We start from the raw sequence: 24,083 nt of genomic DNA on the forward strand, positions 1-24,083 counted from the left end.
CTAAGTATCTAGAGCCAGTGGAACACATACTAAGTATCTAGAGCCAGTGGAACACATACTAAGTATTTAGGGCCAGTGGAACACATACTAAGTATCTAGAGCCAGTGGAACACATACTAAGTATTTAGAGCCAGTGGAACACATACTAAGTATCTAGAGCCAGTGGAACACATACTAAGTATTTAGGGCCAGTGGAACACATACTAAGTATCTAGGGCCAGTGGAACACATACTAAGTATCTAGAGCGTGTGGAACACATACTAAGTATCTAGAGCCAGTGGAACACATACTAAGTATCTAGAGCCAGTGGAACACATACTAAGTATTTAGAGCGTGTGGAACACATACTAAGTATCTAGAGCCAGTGGAACACATACTAAGTATCTAGAGCCAGTGGAACACATACTAAGTATCTAGAGCCAGTGGAACACATACTAAGTATCTAGAGCCAGTGGAACACATACTAAGTATCTAGGGCCAGTGGAACACATACTAAGTATCTAGAGCCAGTGGAACACATACTAAGTATCTAGGGCCAGTGGAACACATACTAAGTATCTAGGGCGTGTGGAACACATACTAAGTATCTAGAGCCAGTGGAACACATACTAAGTATTTAGGGCCAGTGGAACACATACTAAGTATCTAGGGTGTGTGGAACACATACTAAGTATCTAGAGCCAGTGGAACACATACTAAGTATCTAGAGCCAGTGGAACACATACTAAGTATCTAGGGCCAGTGGAACACATACTAAGTATCTAGGGCCAGTGGAACACATACTAAGTATCTAGAGCCAGTGGAACACATACTAAGTATCTAGGGCCAGTGGAACACATACTAAGTATCTAGAGCCAGTGGAACACATACTAAGTATCTAGGGCCAGTGGAACACATACTAAGTATCTAGGGCCAGTGGAACACATACTAAGTATCTAGGGCCAGTGGAACACATACTAAGTATCTAGAGCCAGTGGAACAAATACTAAGTATCTAGGGCCAGTGGAACACATACTAAGTATCTAGGGCCAGTGGAACACATACTAAGTATCTAGAGCCAGTGGAACACATACTAAGTATCTAGGGCCAGTGGAACACATACTAAGTATCTAGGGCCAGTGGAACACATACTAAGTATCTAGGGCCAGTGGAACACATACTAAGTATCTAGAGCCAGTGGAACACATACTAAGTATCTAGGGCCAGTGGAACACATACTAAGTATCTAGAGCCAGTGGAACACATACTAAGTATCTAGAGCCAGTGGAACACATACTAAGTATCTAGGGCCAGTGGAACACATACTAAGTATCTAGGGCCAGTGGAACACATACTAAGTATCTAGGGCGTGTGGAACACATACTAAGTATCTAGAGCCAGTGGAACACATACTAAGTATCTAGAGCCAGTGGAACACATACTAAGTATCTAGAGCCAGTGGAACACATACTAAGTATCTAGAGCCAGTGGAACACATACTAAGTATCTAGAGCCAGTGGAACACATACTAAGTATCTAGAGCCAGTGGAACACATACTAAGTATCTAGGGCCAGTGGAACACATACTAAGTATCTAGGGCCAGTGGCTAATCCTATGCTATATAGGGGCGGCAGTGGCTCAGGAGGTAGAGCGGTCGTCTGGTAGTTGGAAGGTTCCCAGTTCGATTCCCGCTCCTCCCGGGCAGCGTGTCGATATGTCCTTGAGCAAGACACTTAACCCCTAATTGCTCCCAATGAGCAGGTTGGCAACTTGCATGGTTGCCTCCGCCATCGGTACGTGAATGAATGTGAGGAACAAAATTGTAAAGCGCTTTGGATAAAAGCGCTATATAAATGCAGTCCATTTACCATTTATGCCCAAATACTAATTATTACACTAGCGAGAGACACTAGTATAGCTCATGTGTGTAGACATGTACTACAATTAGATCGTAAACGCTGGGGTTTGAAACTGGATGGAGTTGAGAAAAGTGGCTTCACGCATGAGTTCTTGATAATTGAGGAGAATCCTAAACAACAGGAGCGGGGGGAGAAACATTTGCAGTCAAATCGCTGTGGTCGCTTCCCCTGTGTCTAGATTTACTTTGAATCCACATGAATGGCATGAACTGGGAAATCGAATCAATCTAACAGAACTTTGATCTTGGATTTGGCTGAAATGGGCTTGAAATGCTCCCTCATGCAGTATCTGGGTAGCAGCTATGTATAGAGAGTTGGCCCCAGGCAGGTTGATTTCAAAGCAGCTTGCCACATCAAAGGGAGCCTCTTGGATGACGGGTCTATTTTAGCCCTCTGACAATTCAGGAAATTACAATGGGATGTGTGTGGGGGGGGGGGGGGGGGGTGAAGGATTACTGGGCGAGAGATCTCCCTTTAGAGCAATAACAGCTCATAAGCTCCTAGGTCATACTGTGAGGATATGTGGTACACATGCACATATTCATACATACACAGTAGCAGTACCGTGCACACTAGAGTTTAAATCGGCCTCAAAATACAAGACCAACCCTGCCAGAGCCCGGCACGGACCCGCCGCCACATTGCTGTATTCTCGGGTCCGATTTAAAGCCCAAGTTTTCTTAGTAAGCCGGCTGTTTTTCAGTGCAGTGGGGGGGAAGAAGCAGAAGCTATTTCTATTTAGATTTATCCTCAGTCGGGACCGGGAACCTGATTTCAAAGCACAAATATAAACAAATAATTTCAAAGCGGCGGAAGGGGGATGAACAAATCCCACCTTTTCACTCTTGCTTTCGACCATTAACCGTTTTCCTGCCAGAAAATATATCATCTTTTAAAAAAGAAAAAAAGCTCTTAGACAACTTCAAATTTGTTTATATTCCTAATTTAGTGTTTCATCTAACAAACTTAGGTTTCGTCATGCGACGGGTAATTAAATATGAATGAATTCATAGAGGCTATATTTGGACAGAAAAACAGCTGGAACACGAGCTGTCAGATATAGACTACTTTCACTTTTAATAAAGAGTGCATTATCTATGGAGAGCAATGGATATATATATATATATATATATATATATATATATATATATATATATATATATATATGAAACAGCACAGTGACTTGTGACATGAATCCTCTCATTGAGCAGAGCGTGTCTTTCTGGTTTAAAATTATGTTTTGTGAAATCATGCCAAAAGAATGTCTGGCTTGCAAGGCTAGCTGCCATCAATATGGGATGAATAATACAGTTATTTCACGATTGAAAAGGGATCTTGGCTTTCATTCGGGCTTCCTGCTAGAGAGCGAATACAGTCAGGTCCATAAATATAAATATATTTCAACAACTTTGAAAATGGAAGATTTGGCATTATACAAATCACCACCCCAAGTCTGCCAGAAATCAGCTAAGACGTGAGGGGGTGGGAGGGGCAGGGAATGTGTCGCACAAACTTGTTGCAAACACAAACCATTGTAATGGTAAATGGCTGCATTTATAATATAGCGCTTTTATCCAAAGCGCTTTGCAATTTGTTCCTCACATTTTACCCATTCACTCACACACCGACGGCGGAGGAAGCCATGCAAGGGGCCAACCTGCTCATCCGGAGCAATTAGGGGTTAAGTGTCTTGCTCATGGACACTTCGACACGCTGCCCGGGAGGAGCGGGAATCGAACTGGGAACCTCCAGATTACCAGACGACTGCTCTACCTCCCCACTGTCGCCCCACAAATTGTAACATTGTAACCGTATTATGCATCAATCGCAGTGTGATTGATCCATGAAAGTTCCAATGTCACAACATATACTGTATAACGTTGTGAAATCACACCAAATTATATTTACAATTACCGTAATTTTCGCACTATAAGCCGCACCTGAATATAAGCCGCAGCAGCTAAATGTTATGATGTGTACATATATAAGCCGCACTGGACTATAAGCCGCAGGTGTTTTAACACTTTGGGTGCCATGGGTTAAATTCATTATCAACCGTAGGTTGCCGGCTCTATTTGTCTATAGAGAAAGTCCCCTTCTTTGCAGGGCTATAACTTTTTAAATTCTATTGCTACATTGCCATTATTAGGGCCCATTCAAAGTCCTATATGTATTGTTCATTGTGTAGCAACGTTAAACTTTTTCATTCACATATTCATAGTAAAGTATGGTCTAATGTATAAGTATGTTTTCATCTCTTTCTGCAGCTTTCTCCAGAACGTGATCTATAGCCCCAAATACATTATATTGATGATGCAATACAGTTTTATGGCAATCAGCGCGATATAAAAAATTCCAACTAGACGTACTTCAAGAAGTTACTACACGTCATCTGATGTTGACCGGATGGGCTAGGGGGCGTTTATAATTCCGTGGGCAGCGTTATACCAATCATCTAATGTGGGTCAAATGTTGATAATAGCAGTTAGTATCGAAGACGGTAATTTTACACGCTAAAACTCACCCCAGTCTCCGCGCGCCGTTGGGCGATCATCGTAGAGTAGAAATTTTACCATTATGGGATGTCGATTTACCCGGTCCATCTCCAGCTTGTATAATGGTATATACGTCCAAATCATGTTGTTTATCGAGTTATTGGCAATCGATCGCTATGTAGTGTGTCGAGATCGAGTCCCGGGACCTATAGCGAGTGCCCGGAAGTAATATGGCAGACCAGCACAACCTCTACGGCACTTCCTGTTAAGCGATTGCGCCGATCGGCCACCAGATGGCGCTCCTGAACCGCCAGAGAGCTCAGTGGGTCCTCCTGGTGGATCTCAGGCCAGCGGAGGGGAAATATGAATCCGATCCCAGATTTTTGAAATATTGATATTAAAGACGCTGTAAAGCGTCCTCGGCAACTTGAGCATGGCCGGGAATGACGCTTTTAAGCGTTTTCCGGCAGTCAAAGTGTTAATGTTTAATTACAGTCTTCCCACCAGCATTGGGACACAATACTGTTGGACAAATAACAAGAATTAACTCATTTACAAGTTGTATTAAGTTTAGCAAATAAGGGAACAGATAAATAACATTTCAATGCAGTCAAAAAAGCAATATTTCTATTTTTACATTTTCGGGTTTGGTCACATCGAGTCACATATAAGCCGCACCGTTATATAAGCCGCAGGGTCGAAAAATGGGGGGAAAAGGTGCGGCTTATAGTCCGAAAATTACGGTATATTATAGTTTTCAAAGTCAACTTTATTGTCATCTTCCTATTTGTGCAAGACATACAGAAACATTGTATTATGTTCCCCCCTTCCCACGGTGTATATAAAAAGATCTAGACAATATAAAACACAAAGGTAACATATAGGACACAATATACAACACACAATATACAGGACTATGTACAATATAAACAGTAGCTAAAATGAAATGAATGAGTGAGTGAATAAAAAGAGGTAAAAAGAGAACTTAGTGCAAACTTTGTCAATCTGACATCTAATTCTAAATGTCAACATTTTCATATGCTTATTATGACATTACCGGTATGTATTATGACCACGAAACCGGCCAGAGGGAAAATGGAGAGAAATTCCAATCCCGTAACCTAACCAGGAGCCGGTCTCAGGTCTTTGCGGATAATCAAACATCTAGTGCACAGGCACAGACAGACACACAGACAGACACACAGACACACACAGACTAGGTATGCACCGATCCGATATTGATATCGTACCTGATATGACTAAAATAGCTGGATCGGGTATCAGTAAAAAAATATATATACCGGTATATTGGATCTTTTTTAAAATTTGTATAATATAATACATAAAATAAGAAATAACAATTCAGTACATTTATATCTGTGTTAATTTGTTACATTTTGTTTCACTAAGTTAGGAAAGTAATGTTTTAAGTCAAGCCTGATGTTGCCTTGCACAAAAGAATGATCCCAGTCTAACACAGACCCACACAGACAGACAGACACACAGACAGACAGACAGACAGACCCAGACACACACACACACACGCACACTCCCCCTTCGTACCTGGGTGGTAGAGGCCCACACAAGGCAGCACAGCAGTTGGTGAATATGTTACCATGGCTATACGGGTTATAGTTGTCCTTCCCCCTTTTAGACGACCAGGAGCCTTTTATCTGCAAGAGAACCACAGCATCATCCACCAGCCTCACCACACAGAGAACCACAGCATCATCCACCAGCCTCACCACACAGAGAACCACAGCATCATCCACCTGCCTCACCACACAGACAACCACAGCATCATCCACCTAAGGACTGACAGACGGGCACCTTTAAAACATTACAAAGAGAGAGGGGCCGAGTGTGTGTGTATTTGTATGAAAGACATATTCATTATGTCCTGCTCTTTTTGAGTCTACTCTACACGCAATGGTGTAAAAGGTACGTGGCCGGGGATCGAACCTGCGACCTTGGCGTTATTAGCACCACACTCTAACCAACTGAGCTACCCCCCTGAACCGTGACTCTATATCAGTCAGCCTGAGCTGACAGGGGGGCAGACAGAGTTACGTCTAGGACCATGCGAGAGAGAGAGAGAGAGAGAGTGAGGAAGATTTATTTCAGGCTGTTCAGTATTCCTGCCATCTACCCATCGAGGTACAAAGCCAGATAATAAATAAATGATGTCAGTTTTGACTCGACTTTTTACTGAAGGATAGTCTCTCCTGGAATTATTTGAATCAGAAATCAGATGCATTAGTGAAGCTGTGTGTGTGTAGGTGTAGGTGTGTGTGTGTGTGTGTGTGTGTGTGTGTGTGTGTGTGTGTGTGTGTGTGTGTGTGTGTGTGTGTGTGTGTTCTGCTGAGGCACTAGAGAAAGCTAGGGATTGGGTGGGGGCAGTAACAACAGCACTATGGATTATAGAGGACAATTTAAACAACTTAAGACAAATCGTGTCAAATGCCTTCCGCTATACTGAGACCAATCCTGTAGGTCTGTTTAAGTGTGAGTATATGTGCACATCACATCTCAGTGTGGTAATCTGGTGTGTGGTGTGTGTGTGTGTGTGTGTGTGTCTGTGTGTGTGTGCATGGGGTCTCTACTCACGTCTTCGTTGGTGGTCTGGTTGGAGCTGATCAGGTATGTATGGAAGCCTGAGAGGCCCACTATGGACCAGACAGAGAAAAAGCAAACCACCACTTCCAGCACAGTGACAGAGAGGGTCAAGGAATATCAATCATCTCCATACATTTTTGCAACATCCATCTTGCCATTTAGCAGACAAAACAGGCCACAAATAGCCCACTCTAGAATACACACACAATGCACACACATACACGGGCATACCGTAAAATGAAGGGAGCGCTGTTAACAGCTAGCGTATTGACCCACAGCCTAAAGGCGTCCCCTCTTGTAAAGCCTCGCCAGCAGTGCTAGACTAGCTGCCGTACAGCACAGACAGCAACACAGCCGGGGCAATCCCCCTTCCCCTGGGGGCAGCCACCGCTAATCTCCGCTCTGCATACACAGTCGAGCATGTACATGGATATAGAGATGACATAATACAACATATAGGTTATTGTAGTTTGTGAGCCGCGGGCTGAGTGTTCTGCCTACTCGTGTGTGAAGCCTATTCATCCGTCTGCTTGACGGCCCCTTGACAACTGGATAAATTCAAACTTTAACAAAAAAAAAGGAATAGAGAAAAAAGCAGCGGAGAGAAGAAAAAGAACAGGGCGTACTCTGTTCTTCTGTTCACACTTAACATGCAAGTCGTCTTTCCAATCAAAGGGCAAATGGTCACAGTTAAAGAACAGATTGGCCCCGCTCCGCGACAGCTTAATGGACAGGCCCAAATAGATGTGACCGGCAGGCGCTAAGTGGCCAAGTGACGGCGTGTTCTCTGGAGGAAGGTGAGCGTCAAGCTTGGCTCAACACGATACGTGTTCTGCACGGGCGTCTGGGTGTGGTGGAACCGCAGGATCGAGAGGTTAATCATGCACATGGTCAAACCTTCATGGTTTATTGTTAAAACACGGTTAATCAAATACAATTTAGATTAGGACTTGACTTTCTCTGGCCGGGAGACCGGGTCAAGGAAAGATGAAATTACATACCTGGGCTCCATCCTAGCAGCAAATCTTTCCTGTGACAAAATGGCAACCAATGTAATAAAAAAAGTCAACCAACTAACAAGATTCTTGTACCGGATCTCCTCTGAATACCCTGAATACTCTTAACAGGAGCACTCATTCAAGGGTACTACGACTACCGCTTGCACCTCATGGTACCAAAGCACCTCAAAGGCGCTAAAAACAAGACTACAAACATCACAAAACAAACTGGTCAGACTACTGCTTAACCTCACTCCTAAAACCCACCTCACCCCTGCCCACTTTGACATCCTAGGATGGCTTAGAGTAGACGACAGAGTACAGCAACTTGCAATGGGCCTGGTCTACAAGATACACTACACCAATAAGATACCCATGTACATGTCAAAATACTTCCCAAAGGTCAGTGAATCCCACGACCACAACACCAGAGGGAGTTCCACAAACAACCCAGATTCGGCTCAAACAAGGGACTAAACACGTTTCACAATTATGCCACAACAATGTGGAACGCCCTACCCACAGCCGTAAAAGAATGTGAATCCCTACCCACCTTCAAAACCGCCCTCAAAGAGCACCTACGGGAGGCTGCAATTCGAAATCTGCCCCTGTAAATGTCCAACCCACCCACCGAACCCCCGCCTAATGTACAGTTTCTTCCCCCTCGAATGTATATAACTTCTTTTAAGATATCTGTCTCTTAAACAGTACTGTATATTTTGTATGTCATAAATATCTGGATGTAACAGTACTGTATATCTGTATGTCGTGTATGTCATAAATGTCATGATATATATCTGTATATCTGTGTGTCGTGTATGTCATAAATGTCTGGATGTAACAGTACTGTATATCTGTATGTCATGTATGTCATAAATGGCATGATAAATTGAAAATGGGGGACCCTGATGTAAACAAGACGAAAGTCTTTCTTTGGTCTGCATCCCCTTAACAATTGTGTGTATTGAGCCGTACTGTATTGTACCCATTCTGCAATCTGTTAATACAATTTTCAATTTGTGTATACTGTATAGCAGGCCATGACACAGCACCGCCCATTCTCTCCTCAGATGAACCACAAATCAAATTTTCCTCAGATGAACCACTAGTTATAACGACTAGAGTATAAATAACCATTTTAAACAACGGCAGAGTTCCAAAAAATTCACGATCTCGATTCATAGACCTAGGCAATCTCATTTCTAAGCTATGACGAATTTCTTTTTTATTAAAAAAGAAAATCATTTTATAATTTTTTTTTCTTTTTTACTTTACTTTAATGATTTTATTGAAAAAAATAAGAATCGTGAGAGAATCGTGATCTCAATTCTTAGAGAGAAAAATAGTGACTCACATTTTAGCAAGAATCGCCCAGCCCTACCAGCGAGTGTCACTCAGTTTCCCCTTTCCCTCCATCTAAGCTCCCCTCTTCCTCCCCTCTGTTCACCCTCTCCATCCTAAGGGCAGCGTGTGCCATCGGTCTCCCAGAGAAACGGCTTCCGTCATGATATAAAGTCATTCTCCTTTATTAAAGCGGTGGTCATCAGCTGGTCCCATGCATCACGCTCTTCTACTGCAGCGCTAAGACGTGATCCAACACTCTGAACAGACGCCTCCACCAGGCGACCTGACCTCCTGACCTCCTTCTCCCGGGTTCCGAGGTCAAAAGCCAAAGGTTAAGCGGCACATTAACGCCGATATAAAAACCCGGCGTGTATTACTCGCGCAGTTACAAGTGGTTTCCACTAGGGCCGGAGTCGGGGCAATAAGCCGGATTTAACAGGGTCGATTATGACAGCGCCGGCTTCTAAGACATTTCGCACACACTTGGCAGCTGTCGCACAAGGACGCGCGCGCGCACACACACACACACACACACACACACGTTGTGAAGATTGAAGGGGGAAAACGAGGAGGAGAGGAGAAGTGAAGCTGCTTAGAATGACGTCTAAGCTTGATAGAACAGAATGAATCAGGAACAGGGTAGAGTCACGCACTGTGGTGCTGGAGACCAGACACTGCCATCTATTTGTGTTTCCTCCCCAACCTGCTGTGTTTCTGGCTCTTCACTGGTGACGAAGGGGAGAAGAAAACACGGGTATATGTAAGTGTGTAAGTGTGTGTGTGTGTGTGTGTGTACGTGTGTGTGTGTGTGTACAGTTTTGTCTCCAGTTGTGTGTTAAATTGAAATTGAAACACAGATGTGGATGTGGAATCTATAGCCAGGGCTGATCAACCCGACTAGCAGGGCAGAAGAGAGGGCTGATCAACCCGACTAGCAGGGCAGAGGAGAGGGCTGATCAACCCGACTAGCAGGGCAGAGGAGAGGGCTGATCAACCTGACTAGCAGGGCAGAAGAGAGGGCTGATCAACCCGACTAGCAGGGCAGAGGAGAGGGCTGATCAACCCGACTAGCAGGGCAGAGGAGAGGGCTGATCAACCTGACTAGCAGGGCAGAAGAGAGGGCTGATCAACCCGACTAGCAGGGCAGAAGAGAGGGCTGATCAACCCGACTAGCAGGGCAGAGGAGAGGGCTGATCAACCCGACTAGCAGGGCAGAAGAGAGGGCTGATCAACCCGACTAGCAGGGCAGAAGAGAGGGCTGATCAACCCGACTAGCAGGGCAGAGGAGAGGGCTGATCAACCCGACTAGCAGGGCAGAAGAGAGGGCTGATCAACCCGACTAGCAGGGCAGAAGAGAGGGCTGATCAACCCGACTAGCAGGGCAGAAGAGAGGGCTGATCACGGCCGACTAGCAGGGCAGAGGAGAGGGCTGATCAACCCGACTAGCAGGGCAGAAGAGAGGGCTGATCAACCTGACTAGCAGGGCAGAAGAGAGGGCTGATCAACCCGACTAGCAGGGCAGAAGAGAGGGCTGATCAACCTGACTAGCAGGGCAGAAGAGAGGGCTGATCAACCCGACTAGCAGGGCAGAAGAGAGGGCTGATCAACCCGACTAGCAGGGCAGAGGAGAGGGCTGATCACCCCGACTAGCAGGGCAGAAGAGAGGGCTGATCAACCCGACTAGCAGGGCAGAAGAGAGGGCTGATCAACCCGACTAGCAGGGCAGAGGAGAGGGCTGATCAACCTGACTAGCAGGGCAGAAGAGAGGGCTGATCACCCGACTAGCAGGGCAGAGGAGAGGGCTGATCAACCCGACTAGCAGGGCAGGAGAGAGGGCTGATCACCCGACTAGCAGGGTAGAGGAGAGGGCTGATCAACCCGACTAGCAGGGCAGGAGAGAGGGCTGATCAACCCGACTAGCAGGGCAGAGGAGAGGGCTGATCAACCCGACTAGCAGGGCAGAAGAGAGGGCTGATCAACCTGACTAGCAGGACAGAGAGGGCTGATCAAGTTAATTTGCGTATAATCGACACAGTCAGGCTAGTTTGGGTGACGAGATGAACAAAGTAGTGCTGGTCTGTGAAATGGGGTGAGCCAAGAAATTCAGAGCCCTTTATACAGGTGTGGGCAATGGGTGGATGTGACAGATTTAAACAAGTTAAACTGTGGCTTTTTGTCTTTGCAAGTGGCAAACAGACTTTTGATGTTCTTTAGCGAAAAAGAACAACAAGTATAAAGTGTCGGGAGTAAAAACTTCACTTCAAATCACAAATGGTCCACATAAAAAAACCACCTGCTCACAAACGCACTAAAGAAATACAGCCAACAGGCCTCATATAAACAATACGTATTCAAATCCAATTACCGTGCACTCCCACAGCACACATTTGCACTTCCCTGCCCCAAAACAAACATTCTGAGACTAAACAGAGATAATGGAAGAACAACACAGGGAATGAGTAAATAAATGAGAAGAAAAGCAAACAGGAAACTCTATTAGACATTAATAAGAGCGTTGGGTCCAAAAATACAACAAATGAGGGGAGAAGGAAGAGGAGAGGAGTCACGGAGAAAGAATACAAACACACACGATATATAGAATACAACAGTCAACATGCACATGAAGGAACACACACACATCATAGAAAGGATATCTGGCAGGACTGTCTTTGAGTGCGTTGAGGAACCCTGTTTGACGTTGGGAGCCTGTGGACAGAAAAAGCATAAAGCATTGCATTAGCTGTGTGTGTGTGTGTGTATGCCTGTATTATGCATGTTTGTGTGACAGTGTCACCATAACACACATTGCATTGCATGTGTGCATTGCAACATTGCATCCACACCCCTCAAATTCCAAAACCATGTAGCAGTATGAACCATCCTGAGCAGCACCACACAAAGGAGTTTCACAAAATTAATTTTCACTGGTGACTGTATTTCTCATGGTCCCAGACTAAACGGGCCTCGTCAGCAAGAAGAGCTAGACAGAGTAGACCCACTTTAATAGCCATTACATCTGCGACGGGAGGGAGGTGAAATGACGCAGGATCACAGTGGAGATGGTAAGTGCTGGAGTCAGGATTTGAACCACTGGGACAAAGCGTATGGCTAAGCAATGAGTGACCCCTCTCCTACATCACAATCAAAAACACTTAATTAATTAATGGAACGCGCCAACATTATGGGAAATGCGCTTACAGTCTTCTCCCAAGTCAGACAATAAGAGAGATAGTTAGATACCAATTTCCTCTGTGCGTTCAGTAGAAAGCTATCCAGCTGCAAGCTAGCCTAGCACAAATTAATGGAAGGGGATACGGACCAGCTAGTATAGCTGTTGGCCGGAGTTTTAAGCTAGGCTAGTGGTCTGTATTCGCTTTCGTTCATTTGTGCTAAGCACATTTTCCGCCATCTTGGATTTGATGTACAACACATTTATGACATCTCCTCCTAAACCGTACGTCCAATTAGGACCAGATTGCTGTGGATCATTAACTCATTGAGCGCCAAAAACGAGATTTCAAATTTTTCAAAGCCAGCGGTTGAGTGCCAAAAACAAGTTTTCTTTTGCTTATTATTATTTTAAACAGTCACGCGGACCTTGGTGTGTGTTCCTGGGACCTCCGAGTAAGTTAGAATTGAAATGACGATCGAATCCCGATATGTGGCAGTATCGCCTACCTTTTAAACTGGGCTAGTTTAGTGTGCGTCAGAAAACAACCCCCCCCCCCCCCCTGGTGGCTTTGTGAATAGAAACATTCCATATATGGTCGTGTTTTCCTTTGACCTGGAAATAATAAAGGTTTCAGGCGAGCAACCCGCACAAAAACACGTCATATCATGCGTTCCATAAAACGAGACTGGATTATTTTGAAACGGGACGATTTTTTTGCATGGGATAGCACACGAACGAAGGCATGTAGAAATAAAGTTTTTTCCCCTGTTGGAGTATAAATAGTGCCTGTCAAATGAGCTATACTATTGTCTCCATAGCTATAATATAGAATATACAATGGGTCTGCAAACATCATGAAAATTGTCAAAAAAGCTGGCTCCAGGGAGTAAAAATTGAAAAACAGCATGGCAGTCAAAGAGTTAATGGATGAAGCTTATCAAAAGTTGCATAATGCCTGTGTATATCCTTTTCAGTTTTGAAAAGATTAACCAATGAACAAGGCATGGCTCAGCATATAAAGATGTAAATCAACAACCCTTTGGCCAAACATCACCATGTATGTCCACATAACTACTGGAAAAATTACATTCAAATTGATTGAAATATTAGTTCACCCTCAGGATTATCAAAAAGTATAGTCATGAAGTATGTGGTTATTTTATAGACAAATGTTTTATTGAATTTACAGAAAACATACTATATTGTGTTAACACATTCAGTGCCAGCTATTAGACGGGACCCGCTGTAGCAATGCCAACGCTTTAAAAGATAGGAGTGCGTCACCTTGTTTGTAGAGCTAAATCTATATTATAGCCATGGATACAATACTATGGTCATTTGACAGTGACTTTCTTCCGGTCAAGATGCAAAAAAGAGATAATTTTCCATGCATACATTCGCGCGTTATCCGTGGTGAATATAAGTATAATTTCAGAGTGGTCTGGGGTAATTCCCGAAAGGCTGAGTAATAGCCTTATACGTCAATTCTATTATAAGCGTTGGCGTTTCTTGCCTGGACACGCTACTATTCCCAAATCAAATCTATATAGTAGGTATTATGTTTCATCATGCATGAAGGGGGGGGGGGGGGGGGGGGCAAGGCGTTTCTGATAATGTGATTACCACTAACGGCATTCGTATTGAACACTAAAAACACTTATCAGCCCGATCGGTATAAAAGCATTGCACGATCAAGCTAAAATTGATGTCAGATAGTCCTTACCTGTGATCGGTAGTATTCCAAAAATAATATTCCAATTGTTTGATCGCCATCTGGTACATCCGATGTCCATTTGGTCCACGGCATAACCCACCACAACATATGGGAGAACCGCTCGACTGGCCCGACCAGAAAACTGCGCTGGTGACATTTGACCGTTGCACAGGCCAAGATATAAGGTTTCAAAGGGTGCTCGATACCGCCGTCTAGCTGGATGCGGCCGGTATTGCACTTTGTCGATCTCATTCCCTATGGTAACACCAAGGTCCCTGGATGAATAATGAATAAAAATATCGAAAAAAAGAAAAAACTATCCAAAAACAACTTTTTACGTTTTTGGCACTCAACCGTCGGCGCCCAATAACACATTTTACGTTTTTGGCACAGAAAGTGTTAAGATATGACATTTCCCATATCATGATAGAATATTTTATTCATATCACACAGCCCTAATGTACACATACACACAAAATACATGCACACACACACATACACACAGAGGGCGATTGCTAGGAGTTGAGGAGTCTCTCGCTCCCAGGAGGACGGATGGTAACGAGACACAATACTGCAGCTCCTCAATACGCCCACCTACAACCTGCACACAATGACCTGCCCAGGGGGGTGCAGAGTGTGTGTATGTGCCAGTTGGTGTTTATGTCAAGCTTGAGAGAAAGAGGGAGCATCTGTAGGTACTGTGTGTGTGTGTGTGTGTGTCAAGTTTGAGAGAGTGAGAAAGAGAGAGAGTGAGAAAGAGAAAGAGAGGGGGAGAGAGAAAGCAACTGTGGGTACTCTGTGTGTTTGTGTCAAGTTTGAAAGAGAGAGAAAGCAACTGTGGGTACTCTGGTGTGTGCGTCAAGTTTGAAAGATTGATAAAGAGAGGGAGATGGGGAGAGAGAAAGAGAAAGCAACTGTGTGTGTGTTCCTCCAGCTACTTACGCAGGATGACGTGCGTGATGACGCAGGAGAAGATGAAGATGGTGAGGAAGGAGAGGGAGAGGATGAACATGTAGAAGAAACGGTAGTTCCTCCTCCCAACGCAGTTCCCGACCCAGGGACAGTGGTGGTCAAAACGCTCTGCAGGAGAGGGGAGGGGGGGGGGGGGGGGGGGGGGGGGGGTGGAGAGGAGGGAGAGAGTAAGACAGAGGGAGGTTTTAGAAAGAGTTCATTATACTTTGCTCTTTGTATTTGTAATCCATTGTACAAAACTTTAGGCTTTATTAACCACACTCTAACCAACTGAGCTAAACGGCCCTGTTGAATCATATGACTCATCACTATGCATGAGCGAGAGAGAGAGAGAGAGAGATAGAGAGACAGACAGAGAGAGAGACAGAGAGAGAGAGACAGAGAGCGAGAGAGAGAGGAAGAGAGAGAGAGAGGGGGAGAGAGAAAGAAGTATTTAGTAAGGTAAGAAACAGAGGGATAGATTGAGAGAAGGCAGCAGCTTAACAAATACATCGAAAGGCAGCCAGTCATATGAGGTGAGACAGACAAGATGACAGACACAAGGACAGACAGATGTAAGGTAAGACACTGAAGAACATCAATCCATCAGATCAGAGAGACGAGCCAGTGAAAGACACAGTGTGCAGACACACAGTCCACCAGCCTGACGAGACAGACTTATATGCACCTAGCAGCAGTGTTACGTCGCTTTTAAGCAAAGAGCACTTTCAGCGACGTCATGTATCATTTGCCGCAGGGAAAACAGTCCTGCACCTTCACGTGAGTATCGCTCAGAAACATTACAGCAAACACAATCATTTGATAGGAACATGCAAGGAAACACATACTGTATCTGTGAATAAACAACATTTGGAAGATCCGTCTTGATACGTTTGGGTACAAATATCGATACAAGTATTCCACACATTGGTTATCTCTCCTTCCTGGAGGAGGGCCTTACAAGAGGAGGCGGGCCTTACAGGAGTATTCTATAGGTTTTTTCTCGAGGGCCACCGTGATGCGCAAAAGCTGTCAATCTCAAAGACAACTTTGACAGATTCCCTCAGATATTAACGTTACATATTATTTGGATTTCCTTAATGGAACGTCATAATTATAAGTTATCTTATCATTTAAGTAAATTAACACAGTTTGATAATACAACAATATAATATATTTTTGTTCAATACATCAATAATTGTTTTAAAACATTATACTTCTAAAAAGATTCTCCATGACACTTTGCAACTGGAACAGCGTACATATACTTTGAAGAACAAGGAGGACGTCTTTCTCAGAACTTGGGAACCCTTCATGGACCTCTCTACAGGTTTACTAGACACGCCCAGAAACCAAAAGAGGATAGGAAGTATGGCATTTGCCAACTATGCCCCAAAACTATGGAACACACTACCAACACACATCAGAAACGCCAGCTCCATACACATTTTTAAAGGAAAATTAAAAACGTACCTATACAGTCTAGCTTACAAATAGTTATGGCTAGGATAAGCCTTGTGGACCCAACTTTTTAGATGAAGGAACGGGTACATACGCACACAATACACGACCACTGATGGATCCATGGGGCTTGGATAAGTCCTGTGGACCCAACTCTGACCACTGACCACATGAGGGAACGGGTACATACGCACACAATACACAGCCACTGATGGATCCATGGGGCTTGGATAAGTCCTGTGGACCCAACTCTGACCACTAATAAAAACGTAACTACACTAGCGTTATAAGAGCTAACATTGCTACCTACCGTACAAGTGCATTGGTTTAGTGCATTTCCTACTTCCGGTTGCTACTGAGCGGACATGTTTGTGCGGACCTGTTCTCCCAAACTGGTAAGCAAATGACTGTTTTCATGTTTTCATTTTTACGTTATTTTCATTTTTACGTTATTATTATTATTATTATTATTATTATTATTATTATTATTATTATTATTATTATTATTATTATTATTATTATTATTATTATTATTATTATTATTATTATTATTATTATTATTATTATTATTTTTTTTTTTTTTTTTTTTTTAAACATTGATCTTAACTGATCACTGTGACTTTATTGCTTTTATCGTTATATATGCCTATGTTTGTGTACAGCACTTTGAGCTACATGACATGTATGAAAGGTGCTTTATAAATACTTACTTACTTACTTACTTACTTACTTACTTACTTACTTACTTACTTACTTACTTACTTACTCTCTGACTATCCACCAACCATCATCAATGTGTTGTGTCTTGATGTAATGTGACCATAGATATTTTATTTGATTTATAATTAGATTTTATTTTACTATTTACTTTTATTATTATTGTATACAAAATTATACTTCTATTATGCTCAATAAAATCTATATTCCTCATATGTAAGCTAGACAGACATTGCCCCTGCTCCTGAATATAGTACTGTATGTACTCCGGCCTCGAGAGCCCTTCTAGTGCTGGAGAACCCTCCCAGCAGGCAGCAGAACATATGTCTCTATCCCTGCATGCTTCACCGCCGCTGCTAAACTCCATCCTGAGGGAAACACTGACGAGAATGAGAGTCAGAGGAAGAGGGACAGAGAGAGACACACTTCTCCCTCTGTTAGATGCATGTCCACACACAGGCCAACACACTCTCGTGTGGCCTACGCTTCTCATACAATCTAATACACACACGGCCTGAACAACATCATGTGAAAATCATCGTCATTGTAATAGGGCTGTCTTAAATACTTCGAAGCTTCGTTCGATGGGCATGGGATTCGAATATGAAACAAAAATTCAATTATGTAAAAAAAAATATATATATATATATATATATATATATATATATATATGATTTTATTTTTATAAAAAAAAATTTTGCCTCTCTTTGTTAATTACAACAAGCAATGCTGTTTGTTATTTAAGATGAGGTCGGACTCGGCACTGACAGATTTGTATTTATTGTGCTGCTTTTATAAAGCCTCAAATGACGGCTTACAATATTTCATGGAAGCAAAGTGTCTAGTTTGTCTAAATAAAAAAAAAATAAAAAAAATAAGATTTTTTTTTTAAGTTGAATTTTTTTTTTTCAAAGCTTCGAATTAAAATTGAATCTCGGCCCCGAAGCTTCGAATTCCAAAAAAATCGAAGGTCAGCCCTACATTGTAATGCAATCAGTAGTGACGTGGTCGGCAGACACAACATGAGTCATCATGTCATGCTAAAACATATTTTGCTGCAACTTTCTGGGTTTATATTTGTCACGACTACTCCTGATGAAAAAATTGCCTGGTCTGACAAGGAAAAACAACAGTCTCTTTATTGGTTTCTTGTTTACATACACTGCTCTTGATTGGAATTCTGCATTTTTGGACATTACGTTGTGTGAAATACTTGCCAGTATTGTAGACTACACTACAACATGCAGGGTTAACCACCTCCAAAACAAGACTACACCACAACATGCAGGGTTAACCACCTCCAAAACAAGACTACACCACAACATGCAGGGTTAACCACCTCCAAAACAAGACTACACCACAACATGCAGGGTTAACCACCTCCAAAACAAGACTACACCACAACATGCAGGGTTAACCACCTACAAAACAAGACTACACCACAACATGCAGGGTTAACCACCTCCAAAACAAGACTACACCACAACATGCAGGGTTAACCACCTCCAAAACAAGACTACACCACAACATGCAGGGTTAACCACCTCCAAAACAAGACTACACCACAACATGCAGGGTTAACCACCTACAAAACAAGACTACACCACAACATGCAGGGTTAACCACCTCCAAAACAAGACTACACCACAACATGCAGGGTTAACCACCTCCAAAACAAGACTACACCACAACATGCAGGGTTAACCACCTCCAAAACAAGATTCTGAAGTGCTAGAGGACGATGATTCTCTGCATGTTATGGTGATAAAAACCTTTTGGTTTTGTGACCCTGTTTGTTTTCGGTTCGCTCTGAACCTGGCCAGAACTCCAACCATGGTACTCTCCAAGTTAGCTAATAGCTTTGCTTCCACTACACTACTGGCAAGTAACAAACCAAACTATCCCTTTAACTCAGTTTTCTCATATCAAAATATATATTGGCAACAACATTTTTTTTTTTTTTTAAAGGGAAACTCCAACATTTTGGGAAATTTGCTTATTTGGCATCTACCCTGGAGTTAGACAAGAAGATACATACCCTTTTTCTTCTCTGTGCATGCAGTAGGAGTAGGAAGACACGCACCGTTAGCCTAGCTTAGCGTCAGTCACTGGAAGTAGGTTCCTCCATTAGCCTAGTTCCCAACGTCTTCCTACTCCTACTGCATGCACAGAGAAGAAAAAGGTATGCATCTTCTTGTCTAACTCCAGGGTAGATGGCAAATAAGCTAATTTCCCAAAATGTTGGAGTTTTCCTTTAAATATAGTTCAGGCCTAACGCACACAGGAGATAGGAATATAATAATTGAATGTGGACGGAAGTGGGTGTGGCCATTAATCCACACACTACACATACTGTAGCATGCCATGCACACTGAAGATCATCTTAACCCTTTCACTGCCGCACTACCAAACGGTTAACCCTTTCACACAAGTGATAGTAAAGGGTTAACCTTCTGTCGTGTGGCAGTGAAAGGGTTAAACAACATAATAGGGTCCTGGTGAACATAGATTGATCACACCACCTAGTTTTAGTTTACAAGACGGGGAAATCTGGCTTCCATTTATTTGTGCAGAGACGGATCAGTGGCTCAGTGTAGCCGCATAACATTAAAGATCAAAGTCAACCGAATTCAAGGGGCCCATGTGGATGTACTGTTGTGTTGTTGAAGTCATTGTAGGTATTGTGTAAGTGTTGTTTGTCTATAAATGTTAATAAAAAAATTTAAGTTAAAAAAAATAAAAAATATCAAAGTAAGATATTGAGCGCCATTTGGTAAAATGTCCGGTGTCACCGTGAGTTAATTCCACGTCACCGCAGCAACCCTAACCTAGAGAGCATGTTGTTGAGCGTCCTGCCCTCTCACACACAGACACCTTCCTCATTCCACATCCCATCACACTCTTGCCTAAGACTCTTGAGCTATGAATGATTACAACAGAATCCATTATCAGCCTCCTTTAGAAGTGCAATTACAGGGAAAGAGAACAGTCCCTCAGAGTCTGTAGGTACGACACGACACCAAAGCTACTTTTTAAACCAAGAGTAAACCGCCTCCTCCTTATACAAGCTAGCTTTCAGCCTGTGCCCATACGAAAACTCCCACTCTCGCTGTGGAGATGAAGTCAAGTGGGTGAGGTGAGGGCTTTGGCAGGTCAACTCCCCTGAGACCTGGCTTTGGGTTTGTTTCAGGTATTTGAGGTGAGCGGAGGGGGGTTAACGCAGAGGGGGCGAGGAAGCGCTACCTGGCGTGCGCCTTTCAGAGAGGCGATGACTGGGAATAATGTTATCTGGGGGATTTCCACTGTGTACATTCTACTGGCACAAGCCTCCCAGACACCTTCTGGGAGGGAGAGGGAGAGAGAGTGAACAAATATACATGGATAAAGAGTTGTGGTAATAAAACCCAGAAGTGAACAAAGCTGCGCTGTACAGAGGCACCTTTACTGGTCCAAAGCACTCAGAAATTAGTTTTTTTTTCTCAGGGGAATAAAAAAAAAGAAACTCTGGAATTCAGAATTCACAACTCTGTAGACACCATGAATAATGTCTATTGATTGACGTGTTCCCAAAAAAATTTAACATGTGTTACAATTGCCGTTGAGATCCTTTTAAAGCGGTAATGTGTAATTATCTTTAATTAAATGACGTTCTGGAACGTGTGCAGAACAACATGAGACCACCGGCGCTCCTTCGTCACACTGCTGCTCTAGGCTCAAGCGGTCTGGCGTGACGGGCTTGGTCAGCCGTCTCCTCATACCAGACGTGTTCCTGGAACAAACAAAAGACGTTGTGATCGCTTCTTTGTTTCACAGAACCCAAGGTATTTTTTTTTTGTTTTCCTGCAGCAATGGAAAACAGATATGCAGCCACCGAGGAACCTGCTGTGCAGAAAGTCTGTGTGCATGGAGAAGAAACCCACAGACAAGGAGGAGCCTGGAAGGATAAGGCAGCAGTCCCTGTGAGACAAGGTATTGATATTTCTTCATCTCATGGAGCTGTGATTAACACGACACAAGGATTCAATGTCCCGATGATCTTTGGACGTGTGTGAGAGGCCTACGTTTATATCTAGGTGTGAAGATCCCACATCTGGAGTGAGACCCCCCCCCCCCCCCCCCCTCAACTTATCTCATCTGTGTTTGGGAGTCTTCTCCTAACCAGACCCATAGCAGCGACATCAGATTCTCACATCCTCCACACATTCCAGTTGTACTACTCTCCCAGCCTGCCGGGGGAAGTCCTACCCCACCCACGTATTGGCTGCTAACTTATTCATGTACTCATTAACCCCCCTGGTGTGTACAGGCAGTGGAGATAGAGGAGGATAGACCTAGATCCTGTAGCAGACGAACAGGAGTCTCCCCCGATTCCAGGTTTCACATTGGGAACACAGTCAAGAGTCTGTTCTGCCGGATGGCAGCTTTGTCAGAGCCATCCGGGGGGTAGAACATTAATGGGAAGGGAACGGTAACCTTTAAATCATTAATCAGGTAGTGTTTACCACTCCTGACAACCTGCGGACCGGCCGAGGGTCTGACTGCTTGATGTTCAGCAGGGCCCTCCCATGAGTCTGACTTGTCCTCCTGTCTGTCTCGTCTGGCTGGTGGACTGTGTGTCTGCACACTGTGTCTTTCACTGGCTTATCTCTCTGATCTGATGGATTGATGTTCTTCAGTGTCTTACGTTACATCCGTCTGTCCTTGTGTCTGTCATCATGTCAGTCTCACCTGATCCGACTGGCTGCCTTTCGATTTATTCATTAAGTTACTGCCTTCTCTGAATATATCCGTCTGTCTCTTATCTCTCCCTCTCCGTCTCTCTCGCTCTCTTGAATAGGCAGCAGTGCACCCGGAGGCTGTGAAGGATGCCTCTCTTTCACACAAGTCTCTCTTCTCAGACTGGCTATGCTCTCCACTCCATCCATTTGTTTCATTCTTTCTCTTTTGCATCACCCCGACTCTCTCCTCGTCTCGCCCCCTGCGAAGCATGCCAATTCTTCACCTCTTTGCATAGTTTCCCGGGCAGATTTCAAAGGGAGGTCCACATCCCAAAGCTAAACACTGGATGATGGTTTGTGCTCCCCAAAATATCCTCTATTGTTTACAAAACAAGCTTAAAGCCAATCTAGCAGCTGCATGTGTCAAGAGTTTCCGTTATCCGGTAATACATTTTTATTTTTTACAATTTTTTTTTAATCTCTCCGGTTATAATGTAGCAGTAGCAGAGGTGTGTCTCTCTGCTTCAGTACTGCAGAGGTGTGGCTCTCCGCTTCAGTACTGCAGAGGCTCTGCGAGTGAAACGTCTCGTTCACTGACAAAGACTGAAACGGATATATATCTTCGGAGGGTCCCTCTCCATTTATGTAACTCGACTCAACAACACAGTCAACAGCCTGAGTCTTCAGTCAAAAACATTATGACTAAGTTAGTCTGACATTCTGACACGTTATGCCCGTGAGTGTATCGACTAGGGATGGGCAAAACTCACAAAATTGCTATTCTACTGGGAACTGGGCAGGGAACAAACTTAACTTTTTGACTTACCAGCCGGGCAGATTTTTTTACCAGCCAAAAATCCAATTAGTATTTATATTGTAACGTTTGGCCACTTTAAATCATTGAACAGAGATAGATTAGATTAGATTAGATTAATAGATAGATAGATAGATAGATAGATAGATAGATAGATAGATAGATAGATAGATAGATAGATAGATAGATAGATAGATAGATAGATAGATAGATAGATAGATAGATAGATAGATAGATAGATAGATAGATAGATAGATAGATAGATAGATAGATAGATTACCTGCCGGCCGCGGTAGATGCAGTGTATTTTGTTAGCCGCCAGGTGGCGGGCAGACCTTAAATTCTAATCGCCAAAGAATAAATCTACAAGCCAATGGCGCTGGGCGTGTAACTATTTTGTACCCTGGAACTGGGTCACTGGGAAATATTATATTCGAAGACCCCCCCCCCCCCCCCCCCCCACACACACACACAAACGAAGACAAAACAAATTTTTTTTTTTTAAATAATTGAATTACTATTTCAAAATCAACACCCATCCTTACTATTGACGGGACTTGTTTGGAATATAATGTAAAAGCAAAAGCCTACTTTTCAATAAACTAAATTGACCTGAATGTTGATGCCATCCGAATCTCTCATGCAATTTGCTCCTACACACATGTAGGCTGCATGACTCACTCCACACGCCCACGCACTCCCATCTGTATCCACATTAGGTACAAAACACAGATCCACATGTTTACAAAACACGCACACATCCTATTACGCACATACAGGAGGCTGGGGGCACATACAGGAGTGTGGCTGGGGGCACATACAGGAGGCTGGGGGCACATACAGGAGGCTGGGGGCACATACAGGAGGCTGGGGGCACATACAGGAGGCTGGGGGCACATACAGGAGTGTGGCAGGGGGCACATACAGGAGGCTGGGGGCACATACAGGAGGCTGGGGGCACATACAGGAGTGTGACTGGGGGCACATACAGGAGTGTGGCTGGGGGCACATACAGGAGGCTGGGGGCACATACAGGAGGCTGGGGGCACATACAGGAGGCTGGGGGCACATACAGGAGGCTGGGGGCACATACAGGAGTGTGGCAGGGGGCACATACAGGAGGCTGGGGGCACATACAGGAGGCTGGGGGCACATACAGGAGGCTGGGGGCACATACAGGAGT

General features: G+C 43.8%; 1 protein-coding gene across 3 annotated transcripts in view; it reads right to left on the reverse strand.

The window, feature by feature from the left end:
• The window catches only part of LOC311224961 (palmitoyltransferase ZDHHC14-like), a 149,817-nt gene that overhangs the window by 26,249 nt on the left and 99,485 nt on the right, over positions 1-24,083 (reverse strand). For all 3 annotated transcript variants that reach the window (XM_084310127.1, XM_084310125.1, XM_084310126.1), the window contains exons 5-8: positions 15,182-15,319; positions 12,008-12,059; positions 7,003-7,105; positions 5,959-6,068 (exon numbers count right to left, since the gene is read on the reverse strand). In XM_084310127.1, the coding sequence (XP_084166253.1) occupies positions 5,959-6,068; positions 7,003-7,105; positions 12,008-12,059; positions 15,182-15,319 (403 nt within the window). The remainder of the gene's footprint in view (positions 1-5,958; positions 6,069-7,002; positions 7,106-12,007; positions 12,060-15,181; positions 15,320-24,083) is intronic.

This window comes from Notolepis coatsorum (genome assembly GCF_963971535.1).
Source record: "Notolepis coatsorum genome assembly, chromosome: 3".
In the NCBI taxonomy this organism is placed as follows: domain Eukaryota; kingdom Metazoa; phylum Chordata; class Actinopteri; order Aulopiformes; family Paralepididae; genus Notolepis; species Notolepis coatsorum.